The 12,796-nt window shown below is 46.8% G+C and overlaps 1 protein-coding gene across 2 annotated transcripts; it reads right to left on the bottom strand.

Annotated features, from left to right (window-relative positions):
• Positions 1 to 1,037: 1,037 nt before the first annotated feature.
• On the bottom strand, positions 1,038 to 11,527 carry LOC114847110 (SLIT and NTRK-like protein 5). Of its 2 annotated transcripts, none has more exons than XM_029136494.2 (2): positions 10,697 to 11,527; positions 1,038 to 9,047 (listed from the first exon to the last, which is right to left on the bottom strand). In XM_029136494.2, exon 2 carries the CDS (start codon positions 8,987 to 8,989, stop codon positions 6,359 to 6,361), a length of 2,631 nt encoding a protein of 876 aa, XP_028992327.1. In that variant the 5' UTR covers positions 8,990 to 9,047; positions 10,697 to 11,527; the 3' UTR covers positions 1,038 to 6,358. The 2 variants fall into 2 exon arrangements, with proteins under 2 accessions (XP_028992327.1, XP_028992336.1); XM_029136503.3 differs by lacking the exon at positions 10,697 to 11,527 and adding an exon at positions 9,648 to 10,126.
• Between the last annotated feature and the right edge of the window lie 1,269 nt (positions 11,528 to 12,796).

Below are 12,796 nucleotides of genomic sequence, written 5' to 3'. Positions count from 1 at the left end.
TTTGAGGAAGGGCGCGGAGGAGCTTTTGCAGAATGAGATCGCAGGGCAGACAATTCTGTTCGTGCGGCGTCGTTTAAATTAGCAGTGACATGTGTGGTTAGACGCACAGGGACGCTGCTTGTACACCTACAGCGCAGATCAATAGGATTCAACGCGTGCTCCATGAAAAGACAAGCAGGGGCAGATCTAGTGTCGCTGCCAGACTGAGAGAGGCAAACTCAAACCACCACTGATTTCAAGTTTCAACCAATACTTTTGAATTTATTCCAAGTGATGAAATATTGCTATCAAAGAGGAAAGGCGAGAGAGAGCAGACAATGAGAGCCCTGCTCTGCTGCAGGAGATGCTCCCATCCACCAGACCGAACCGTGGGGCTCTGCCCTTCTCAGACTGAGGCATGAGCTTTTAAACTCAAAGTACTTCAGCTAGAATTCAGCTCATCTATGCCAAAATACACAGGTTAAACAACTGTCGTGTCCACCTCTTAACATGACCAGGTTATTCTAAGAACAATCCCTTTCAACCCATTAAGAATAACCTACGCTATAATGCTCTAATATGATGAGTTATAATTTATGTCCTAACAGGGTGGCCAAAAAAAATGTGATTAGGTTGAGGCAATAACATCTTTGCATATTGCATAAATAACCCCCAAAAGCATCGAAGTTCCCTCATTCTATCACCTGAACTTGCAACAAAATGTCTTTACGATTAACTGTGTTTTTAAGCCATTATCCATATGCGTAGACGACACGCCAGCCTGGACGAGCCCTATTTAAAAGACCTGACACTCTGAAGAAAGCCATACATCAACCTGTTGTTTTGTGTTGTTTTTTTTTTTTTGGCCCGGGCGTCATCAGGCTCGGCTGGGGAGTCAGTAATACTACGGTTGCCATTCATCAAACGACAGGGCTACTGCGGCTCCGGATCAACGGGCGCAGCCGCCATAAACAAACAAACAAAACGAGAGGCCTGATGAATACAACCAGGCTGCCCGGTGGGAACGGAGCAGGAGTGGAGGGTAAATGATGGGAAGAAAAAAAAAAAAAAAACAGGCATGCGTGCTGCAGACAGAAAGTGAAACCCCTGACAAAAGCCAGCTAAATAAAACATGAAACAACACGCCGTAGCATCCACCTATCTCTCCCTCTACAGTATGGGCACAGAAGCTGACATAAAAATACCTCCATAAGGCTCCGATCACAGATTTGCTGCTGTTTATCCCACCAGTCAGCTTATAGCTACAGTTTACACATACAGTTGCAGAATCAATACACAGAGCCGCAAATGAGGAGGCTGTTGTTGTTGTTGTTTCTTTTTTTTTTTTTTTTTTTTACATACACCCACAGCTCAGAGAATAATAGGCGAGCGTTTGGATTCAGGGGTTTTGTCTTTATCTCACTCATTCAATACAAATTAGACCAGGAGGGAACAATTCTCTGCAGCAAAGACTTGCCTGAAATGTACATTATCTATATGGTAATAAGTCGTCTTCTGTAGAAAACCGTCTGCGTGGTTGGCTTGCTCGTATAAATTATATGTATTTTATGTAGCGCTATACAGATCATAACAGCAGAACACCTTTGCATTAATGCTGTTTGGTCAAACCTTCGATGATTATCATATTATCCTGTCAAAATCGTTCTCACACACAAAAAAACAAAACAAACTGAGGAAAAAATGTAAAACATATAGAAGTGAATAATTTCAGAGACATAAACAGCTGTCTGATCAGCCTGCGTGTGGTTACTTTCTTGGTCTTCATTTGGATAAAAAGCACAGTATTAACAAGGAAATGTTTTCCCCCAGATAATTAGAAACAGACAAATTTTTTTTTTCATTATTACATTTGTGTCAAATTATGCAACACAAGAAGGAAAACAAAAATATAACAAACACTTCTTATGCATAATGGAGCAAAGGTTGGACAGTGGAAGTTTGTCAGTGCTGGTGCAAGTTGCTAAAATGGTAATTAATCTAGTTAAATCAAAATGGAACATCTCTGTGTTTCTCGTTTTTTAATGAATGTATCTGCATACGTTCAGTGCATTTATGTAAGCAAGCGCTTGACTGATTTGATGACTGACTTGACCTGACATTGCGCTCAAACATTAACTTTCCACGACATTACATGTTAAAAAAAAAAAAAACGCCATACATAATGCATGTTCACCACAACGATGTGCACTTTGGATTCACCCAGGAGCGAGGGCGCGTTACCAGATGCCGAGTGTTTATGCAGGAAGTGGGAGCGCAGGAGAACGGACGGAGGAGCGATCGGTAATTACTGTTTGGCTGCGCGGGGCAGGAGAGGAGGCATTAGAGAGGAGCTGGTGGGGTAAAAAATCAGTTGAGTGCTGATGAACATTTGAGCATTCCTACATGCCTGAAGGAATTCCATTAACCACTCTGATTAAAGTAATCATTGGAGCCATCGGTGCCTGTCAGATGCCATTCCTGCCCTCTCAATTACCCAGATCTCCTTGAACTCAATTGCTCGCATCATCGTGGAGACTAGGTGGCAGGACGAGGCTTTGCCAGCGGGGGGGGATGGTTAGGTGAGGCGTGGCTCCAGCATATGGAACATGTCCACCCCCTCTATCTGTCTAAGTGCACAGGGGGAGGCCACACACACACACACACACACACACACACACACACACACACACACACACGGGCCTAATTATCATGCACGCTGCGGCGTTGTCTCGTTTTACAACCCAAACGGGGGAAATGAAGTGCACGAGGATTGCATCTGTGCGAGACACGCTTGCATGTGCAGAATATAAATCCAGATCTGTCAATCGGTTACTGCTTAGTTGATTCGAGGCGTGTGCTACATCTGTGTTTTTTTCCTATTTTACCAATAAACGTAGGCCAGGGGTTCCTCTGCTCCATACTTACTGTTTATCAGTCATTTTATGATCATTTCATTAAGTGTAAATTTGTTTACCAAAGCACAATGTAAACTAAAATGGATTAAACAAGGTGTCTCCTGTGTCACATCTAATTTTGATGCCCTGCTCTCCGCAGGGGGCTGTAAATTTAGCATCTAATTGAATACCTTCTGTTTACATCATCCTGATATGTTGCAGATCCCTAAATAAATGCCCCATTAATCACAAACTAATTGAGCTCTTAAACTTCTGCCTTTGCCTGATCACTGCTCCGACAGGACAAGGACGTACGGGCAACACGGGGAGAGGCGGAGGAACAGGTGGCAAATGGGGGCCCGCGGCTTCTTCCTGCCCCGAGGCCGTACAGGCGGCGGCGCTGGCCCTGTGCATGTGTCGCATCAAGCTGATTTTATTTACCATAAACACTCAGTTCTGCCAGCACCATCTGACGAGCGTTCAAACGCAATTTTTAGCAAAAGTCGGCTAAACGGAATCCAAAAACTGTTTAATTAGCTCGGTATTTTCAGCGCGCCGGGTTTAACTTGGAGGCAGTAGTGTTCTAGCAGCGCGCTGAAAATAGCCGAGGGACGAGCCAACTTCGCGCCGCGTACTGTACCCGCTTCTCAATGATTGACTGTCAGATGGCGCGGAAGCAAAGGAGGCGCGCGGCGAGGAGGCCGGATTGGCCGTCGCACCTCTGCGTTTCAGGAGGAGCCGGAGCCTCTGTTGCACTTTTTCCGAGCTCGAGGCAGAGAGAAAAACTCCAACCGCGCCTTGTGAACTTTGACAGCTACATCTGCACCTACATCACGCCTCGCGTTGCGTCAGGCCCCCATCAAATTGGTTTAGCTATAAATCTGGGAGGGGCTCCTGTGCAGCATGAGGCAAGGCATCGGGAGATATTTCACCGCTTCCTTCCTTTCACCGAATCCGGAAGTTGACCAGCACCCGTTTTAAGTGTTTGTTTGCAAAGGGTTTTATTGCATCACTACTCCAGCGACTGAGCTGCAACGATTTGGTCGTAACTGTGTTAAACCCTCACACTGGGAGTCTAAGTGTGAGGGGTGTATACACACACACACATGCTGTTTAAACAAGCCCATTTGGAATGCATGATTCACTGATTATGTAATTGTGCTGAAGGTGTTTTTTTTTTTCCTCTAGAGTCCTTTGAATTTAACTAAATCATCCTGAAACATATAACGTTTGAGGAAATTAAATTAAACAGTAGACGGCCATCTGGGCTGCATTTAAACATTTTGCCAACGAACTGATCAGGATGGATGGATACAAATACTGTAGTCCATGATGCACCTCTGTGAGCGCCTTTTTATTGTCGGTGTGCTTCATATTGGCATCAGCCGAATAAATACAAGCCCCTGTCAAACACTATCAACACTGTGCTGTCTCATGGGCCACCAATGCTGGGCCACTGCATACGCAACTTGGCTGTGATTCACATCCCCTGCTACATGTATGACACATCCACAGTTACACTCAGTTCCAGGACTCCTCATCTCCCAAATGGTGCCTTCTGTTCCCATTCTGGGCTTCTATGAAAAGATGCAACAAAAGCGGGACCCTGAGAAAGCGAGTTTCATTCTCTGCTTCTTCCTTTTTCTCATCATTCTATGGAATTATGTGGAAATCGCTGGAAAACACAGTTGTAAAGCATCAACAGAACACTGATTATAAAATTGTTGCAATCCAAATAATATACGCCGGATGAACAATAAAGTGATCCTCAGAGGGGACGGACATGACCCGAGTTGTGTGCCTCCTCTCCAGAGAGATCCCTGCCTGCCTCAGTTGTGGAGTACAGCATTCCTAAATGGTGACGTTCTCTGTACACTGAAAATGGTGGCACAGTGCATCCTCTGCATTTTTATGGAGCTACTTTGCATATTGGATTTAAGTGGGTCAAGGGAAGAGCAATTTACCAAAAAAGAAAAAAAGAAAAATCCAAATGAGCACTTAAAAGATCAGAAAATCCAAACAGCTTTTCAACCCAAACTGTTAAATTAAAGCAGAGATGTTCACACACATGAAGCGAGGCAATTAAAACAAAAAAAGATTGAATTAGAAATGATTGTGATAACAAACTCTTAATCCAGGAGCTGTACGCATTCATCAGTGTCAAAGTTTACACCCGCTGGCTTTGTCACAGCACCAAAATAGCATTTCATTTCCAGTCAGCTCCGATGGTGTTTACACAAATGACCCGCTCCTCGCTCGCCGGGCGGCAACACGGATGCTGTCGTCATGGCATAATTGCAAAAACCACATAAAGCCTACTGAGTGAAGCCCATTGATTCCAGTCCTCATACAGACACTAGCTGCCACTTTAAATGAAGCACATGTGCTGTATCTCTGTCTGTATGATTATACTATAAGATATGAGTGTTGACCAGACCCAACACGGCCTCCTTCTTATCACCACCAACAGCCTTCATGTCTCCATCAGCACATTATATGAACCTGACATCATGTTTATTTGATGACAATAACATAATTTGGTCAATATAGTGCAATAAGTGCATTTGAAACAAATAAAATTGATAAGGGATAGAGAATCTGCGAATACTTGTATAAAAATAGGTGTTACATTGATTAAAATATCAGTATTACACAACAGAATTCATACTTCAAATAGCATCTAGGAATTCTCGATTTTGATAACATATCAGTTCTACATATTAAGAATGAATACCCATATTCATTTTTAATATAATAATCTCCTTTATGAGAGCTCAGTGGAGGCTAACTCGCCTCCCAATTCCAAAAAGTGCAGAAAGCATACAAAGACACTTTTTTTTCATATTCTTCAAATGACGCAGTCTCTTTTGAACATCGGGGTGTGCCACTTCCAAAAAAAGCCACTTTTACAATGCAGAGCTACAGTAAATGAAACTACAAACATAAGCCTTTTTCCAGAGGATGATGGAGTATGATGACACAGGTAATATTGATGTAGAATCAAAAGTTTTGAAAAGACATGGCAGATTATATCAATAAATACTTACTTACAGACTACAGCAGAAAATAGTCCTACACAGTTTCGATCATCTGCTGTACAATGTTTTTGTCCGGGAGTGACTTTATAAACATTTCTTTTCTGATTCACAATATACCTTATGTACGGATATATTCCTGAAAATGAAGGTGGGTAAGATTTACCTGTACACTTACACTTTGTGTGATATTCGATCTTCACTATAGAAAAATAGATTTTGCATCATCAGTTAAGTAGAGCAGTTTTGTTCGTCCGTGTTTCAGAAAGTTGTATCCATTCCTGTAATGTCATGTTTCAGAAATAAGAATAAGACTGTTCGGCACACCCCGTTTGAACTGGTTTGCTTGGTTTGTATTGTGCCAAGGCACCCTATAAACTGAGCCACAGGTTTTCAAAGAGGAGGGTTCAGGAGAGGAAAATGCTTCGTCACATACGTGACTCATGTTGCTCAGAACTGGCTAAAGGTCGTCTGTTTCTCAAGAACTTCGAGGTAATCGGGCTCAGACTGCAGTTTAGCTTTTAGCTCCAAGTACTCGTTCCTGTTGGGCTCCACGTACACAGTACTGGGTGCCGTGCCGTACAGCACCGTTTCTCTTATTCGCTCCGGGTGCAAGAACTGACGTCTGACATCAAAATTTGGGTTGTATGTGTAGGACACCGGCCCTGTGTACTTGTACTCTAAATTGGCCCCTGCTGGGATGGATGGGATGGACTGATGAGGGGACTGCTTGTCCGGCTCCAGGATGCCTCTGAAGAAATGATCGGCGTCCTGCACAGGGGAGGGGTTTTCACGCGGCTCGATGGTGCTCACACTGTAAGCGGGGCTCCTCATTGTACTGCTATCCCTGTCATCGTCCGGGGTACTCCTGTATGTGACCTTGAGCTCGTGGAGGTCACGGTAATCCTCCACAGTGTTTCCTTCGCGTGACCTATAAATGGGGTTTTTGCACATGTGGCCCATGGGGTGTGGGATGTACTCATAGACGTGGCCGGCTGGGGCCTTGACTTTAGGCCCGGAGCGGTTGCTGTAGAGGCTGTACTGCAAGTTAAAAGAGCTGACGTCTGAGTTGTTGGTGCTAGTGCGGTCACTCTGTGACTTTTTGCGCTTTTTCATCACTACGACAAACAGCCCTGCGGCCACAAACACAGACATGATGAAAACAAGCAGGAGGCTGAGGATGAGGACGGAGAGGGGGACGGTGCTGCTGGGGGGGCTGAACTTTTGCGGCGCGTCCGTGGTGACGACCCTCTCGTCCATGGGCTCGTTCGTGGGGGTGGTGGGCAACACGTAGGCGTCAGAGTAGTCGGGGCAGAGATGCTCCGACTGAATGGAGCGCAGGTCCACCTTCGCGTGGCGTTTGGGCGTCTCGCACACGACCTCGTTCACCACGGTGCCCGCGCTCAGCTGCTCCAGCCAGATCTTCATACCAACTATGTCGCAGGAGCAGTCCCACGGGTTCTCGAAAAGATCTATCTGCAAGAGCACCTTCAGCTGATCTAGAACACCACTCACGGGCAGGTTTTGGAAGTGATTGTTGCGCAGATTGAGCCTAGACAGCGAGAGGCTGGAAAAGATGCCCACAGGTAAGGTTTTGAGGAGGTTATTGTTGAGGAAAAGCAGCTGGAGATTAGGGAGGTAGCGGAACGTGCCCGCGTCCACCTCCTTGATTTTGTTGTACTCTAAATAAAGATACTGCAAGTTCTGCAGACCGAAAAACATTTCTCCCGTAAGCCTGTCCATGAGATTACCATTTAAATACAACCTCCGCAGGTTGGTTAAATCCCCAAAAGCCCGGTCGTGGATCACAGTTATCCTGTTGTTTCCCAGGTGAAGCAAATCCAATCCAGTGGCATCGACAAAATCTGATCTCCGTACTACGGGGATGTAATTTCCAGTGAGATACATTTTTTTAGGATTGTATGGCTTGGGTTTCAGATCGGAAATACTTTCAATCTTTCTCTCTTGGCAGTTGACATTTAGCCCAATTTCAGATATCTGCAGATTACACGTGCAGGCGGTGGGACAGTCCAAAGGCACAGGAGATTTGGTCTGAAAAGCAATGATTGGGCCATAGTTGTAAGGGTTACCGCCTGGTATTCGGGACGTGGGCTTTAACCTAGTTCTGTTGCCTAATTGCCTCGCACCCTTGGTCGGTCTAGAAGAGGACCTCAATACAGCCGAAGAGGTCGCAGAGGCCGTGACGACCGCCGGTGTTGTCTGGTAATATCCACTGGTGCTGCTGGGCGGCGCGGGCCTCACCGTGTCTTCGACGGGCCGTCGGGGACAGAGCTCCTGCTTGGACACCTCGTCCAGGTCCCTGCCGTGGAGCCTGAACGGCGTCTCGCACACCACCTCCCCCACCAGGGCCGTGTAGGCTATGCTCTCCAGCCAGGCCTTGAGGGCGATGAGCTCACAGGAGCAGTTCCACGGGTTCTCCTCCAGTTGTAATTCCACAACTTTGTCCATGTGCTCCAGGAGGCCGATGTAGGGGAACATTTTTAACCGGTTCCCTCTCAGGTCCAAGTGCGTGAGGGGAACGTTGCGGAAGATATTGGGGGGGAGGGCAGAGAGCAGGTTATCGTTCAAAATCATGACTGTCAGTTGGTGCAGTCTGCTCAAGGCATTGGGCTCGATGTTGGTGATGTAATTGTAATCAATCTGCAGGTATTCCAAACTCTCCAGCCCCGCAAAGGTGTCGTCCCTCAGAACCTCAATCTTGTTGTTATTCAGGTGCAACCGTTTTAATCCTTGGAGTCCATTGAAGGCACCTGAGTCTATCTCTGAGATATCGTTGTTCCCCAAGTGCAGGATAGTCACCCCGGTGTAATTGATGAAATCATTGACTGACAGCTTCTTCAGGAGGTTCCCTGTGAGCAGGAGGTGGTACATGGAGAAGTGGACGGGGCTGATCTCCGTCAATCTGATGATCCCCCGGTTCTCACAGCTCACAGTCAGGATCCCTTCCTTCTCCTCACACGTGCACAGATTTCGACAGATCTCCCCATAATTGTCATACATCTCGACCAGCCTCAGAGATGATGCAATCAGAAGGATTATTTTTAGGATCCACATATGCATTTTTCCTGGGAGAGGATGCCCCAGCTCACTCAAGTGCGGTACCAGTATGAGGTGTCATCTAAAGAGGGGGAAAGAAAAGGACGGGTTCTGTTTTATATTCCAATAACACATCTGGCAAACGTGCAACATTTACAAAATGCATTCATGGATATCGAGTCAGACACATATTAGTCATAAGAAGCACAGAGGAGGAGGCCTATCAGTGTTCGCTCCTTTCTGCAGATGTCGGCATCATGTTGACTTGCGAGTGTGTCAGAGCACGAGCGACCTGGATACATCCGTCATTAATGCTCACCTAAAGGATCGTATACATTTAAGTTCCCAACACAACTACCTGCGGTGGATGGCCACTGCGCATTTCTGATAGCTCGCCTGAATTCCAATTCATCTCGGGAGCGGGAGGGAAAAAAAAAACGTTCGCCATCCACCGTGCGCAGACTGATTGATCGGGTCATTTATTAATTCAGCCTCTGGAGAATATCCATTAAAAAAAAAAAAACTCACTGTGAAATTATCCCCATAGCCACATCTGTTGTCGTCTGTGCTGGATAATAATGCGTCTTGTATTTTTAGGATTGGAAATCTCCAAACTAACACTCGTCTCGAAGGCGAACTCCTACTTTACAGCATTTGGTTTCTATGAAGATTTCTCACTCACCCCGCATACCCGACGACTTGGTAACAGTGGGCAAACTGTCGGATCCCTTCTCCCCACGTCCGAGCAACATGAGAAACGCGAGGGGGGGGGGGGGTGATTCGCCTGCTACGATCAAAACGATTCAACGTAAAAAATACATATCTGCTCAAATAGACGGCAGCGGCTCTCATAGATGCATCGGCTGCGAGAAGCGGTCGGTGTTCATCTTAAAATCCGGCCTGCGATGGAAAATGTGGATCTCAGCCTATGAAGCGACAGTCGCAGCCCTTCTTCTGCCCACTGGCGAAAAAAGGGAAGGCGAGGAGTTGATCAAAGGCGAATAAGCGAGCGTGTTTTATCTCATGGCGGATCTCTGCTCGAAATTGCATTTTGACTGCAAGTAAATAACGATATAATTAACTATTCTGTGTGGCATCTGCTGTGTAGAAGGCTGCACAGTCTCTGTCTCCCTCTCTCCCCTCTTCCTCTCCTTCTGTGTCTCTATCGCTCTCCCTCTCCTCGGCACAGACGCGGGCGCACGCAGCCGCGCACGCACGCACGCACGCACGCACACACACATCCGCGTTCCGTATGCGCTCCTTAAAAGAACGCAAAAGCCAACTCAGTAGACCCCCCCCCCCCTAATTTGCGCATTTTATCATTAAGGGACACGGCTCCGTTTTACGCGCATGAACGCTACACCCACTTTCATCTTTTATTTTTATTCTCACGTCGGAGTTTATCGCCATAACCTCTAGAAACGCCACCTGGATATAATATAGATAACTTGGAAGCCAGCGCGTCCGTCTGTCTCGGTGCAGAGGCAGGAGTCGGAACAATGAACTGTGATAATATGTGTGGGCAAATAAATGCAGGCTCCGTGCTTGTTATTGCCATAGCAGCAGCGGCACCGGCAGACACCTTGCTATACAGCGTCTTAAATCCGGATCAACTTCAGCAATGCAACTGAGGGGAGGAATTCAGCACCTTGGACAGATCCCCCCGAACGCTCGAGCATATAACGGCTCAGCGCGGACGGGCGACGGAGAGAAAAATCATTGTCCTCTTACCGTGCTGTTCCCGGTGAACGCCAAAGCATCCCGAAAATCACAGCTGTGCCCCTTCGTTTCTGTCCAAGCTCGGTGAAAACATGGATTTTGCGATTTTCAGCCTCCCTTTTCCGCCCGTTACGTCGGCAGTGCAACGCAAAACCAAAAGAAAAATCCTTAAAAGTCAAGTCTCCTCGTTGTTTAGCTCCATAAACCAGGCGTCTAAGAGCACCTATATAGTCATTCACGCCAGTAACGTGACAGCCAGCGCGGCAAAACGGGCTCCGCCGTTCTTCCAGCGTCCCCTGAAATTAGCGGTGTCATCTCGGAAAAAGAGCCAAAACCAAAGTTCGAGCATGGCAAAGAAAAGGGTGCGAGTGAAAACGCGGTAATCCCACATCAGACAAGTCCTGCCGCATGCATTTTAACTGTGACTTTCATCCATGCGCACTGACGAAGCGGAGGAGAGAGGCACGAATCCCCTTGTCTGCTGCCAGTGGTGCGGCTTGGACCAGTTTATGTAGAGACGGCCAAGGTCTCTTTATTTCAATTTCCACACCGTCCAAATCCACCGGAGATCAGTGGACGTGTTCATCCAGCGTTCGCCTTCGATGCGCGCGTCCGAGCCCCCGTCTCCAGCCCCGCGTTGGCCATAAGGCATCTAACGTGTGCGGACGAGAATCATCTCCCCACCAGCGTTTCAACTAGTGGAACTTGATGTTGGTTGGTGCAAACCGGCGCATCTCCGCGTTCGTTATGAAATGATTACTGTGCAACGGCGGCGGTGGAATAACGGGGGGAAATGCATTGTGCCCCAAATGCCAGGTCTGTCACGGCGCGCAAATGAAAAGCAATAGAACGCGCGCAATACTCTTTAAGGGGGTATGGTAATGTGGAGGTGGTGGGATGGAGAGGAGGGAGCGACGGGGAGGTGGTTGGTGGAGGAGGAGGAGGAGGGAGGAGGAGGAGGAAGACTGGAAGAAGACCCGTAGAGGGCAGCACAATGATGAAAAAGGTTTCTTGGCAGGCTTGCGTTTCCAGGCTGCACTTTGTACGTCAGTGTATTTTAATTCAGCAGCAACAACCATTTGATTTGTCACTCAAAGCTTTAGCTATTTCCCCAGCAAGCCGGGCCCATCCTATTCCCATGCTTTTGAAAGTCACAACTGGACATGCGGAGCTTTTCTTTTTTATTATTGTAATAGCATAATACCCAGGATCCTTTCAACTATACTTTGACTTCCTTGCAGGAGGAGTGGGAAGCGGATGTGTACCGGCCTGACACTCATCCTGGATTCATCATGTCTCTTCATTATTCCGCCCTGAGAGATATTCCTTCTCACAGCCTTGAAATGATTGCAGAAGTCTAGGCACTGCTGGAATACATTTACTTATTAGCAGCACATTGTTCACATCCTTCCTCCCAGTGGGGCGATGCTCGGCTGCCGAACGGTCTGAATAAGCAGCTTTAACAAAGCGATTTGCGGAATCAAAAGAGTTATTTTATTTATTGTTATCTGAAAAGATGGCGGGCCGGGTTAACGGCGCGGTGCTCACCAGGAGGACGCGTCTAAACGTAGCAGAGTGGGCGGGGCAGCTAAGGTGTTCCATGCACGAGCGTCCATGCGTGCACCTCGCATCTCTTTGTGGATACTTCCCAAAATACATTAATTAAGCTTACAGTCAAAGGAAACACACTTTCACGAGAGATCTGCATTGAACGAAATGAATTTACTGCAGGATTAGGCCTAATCCAGTTCTGCACCAAATACTACAGCCCACTAAAGCTGCCGTGTTGCTGTAAGCTTTGTATTTTACCAAATCATGACTTATTTGCCCCCAGCAGAAAGAGCAAATCAAGTTAAAGCCATGCAGCTGCCCTCTTACCCTCTCACTGTGGGACAAGAAACTTTATAAGCACTCAACTAAAGCCCGAAGAGAAAATCAAATTAAATCTAGCATATGGTGGCTCGCCATGTCCAAAGAGATTTCCCACTTAGTCAGTATTGTGTGGTAATAAGTCAACTCTTATGCTCTCTTTAGTGAAGCATCAAGAAGCGGATGTGGCATCCGCGCCGCCTTTCCCAAATTAGCCATGGAGATGCGCCGAATTATCTGAAA

This window comes from Betta splendens, chromosome 2 (genome assembly GCF_900634795.4).
Source record: "Betta splendens chromosome 2, fBetSpl5.4, whole genome shotgun sequence".
Lineage (NCBI taxonomy): Eukaryota > Metazoa > Chordata > Actinopteri > Anabantiformes > Osphronemidae > Betta > Betta splendens.
The sequence above is the reverse complement of the archived record's forward strand: the minus strand, read 5'-3'. Positions and strand labels throughout refer to the sequence as shown.

What these genes read in the sequence shown, in the direction of transcription:
- LOC114847110 (XM_029136494.2), bottom strand. Translation starts at nt 8,989, where the DNA reads ATGCATATGTGGATCCTAAAAATAATCCTTCTGATTGCATCATCTCTG.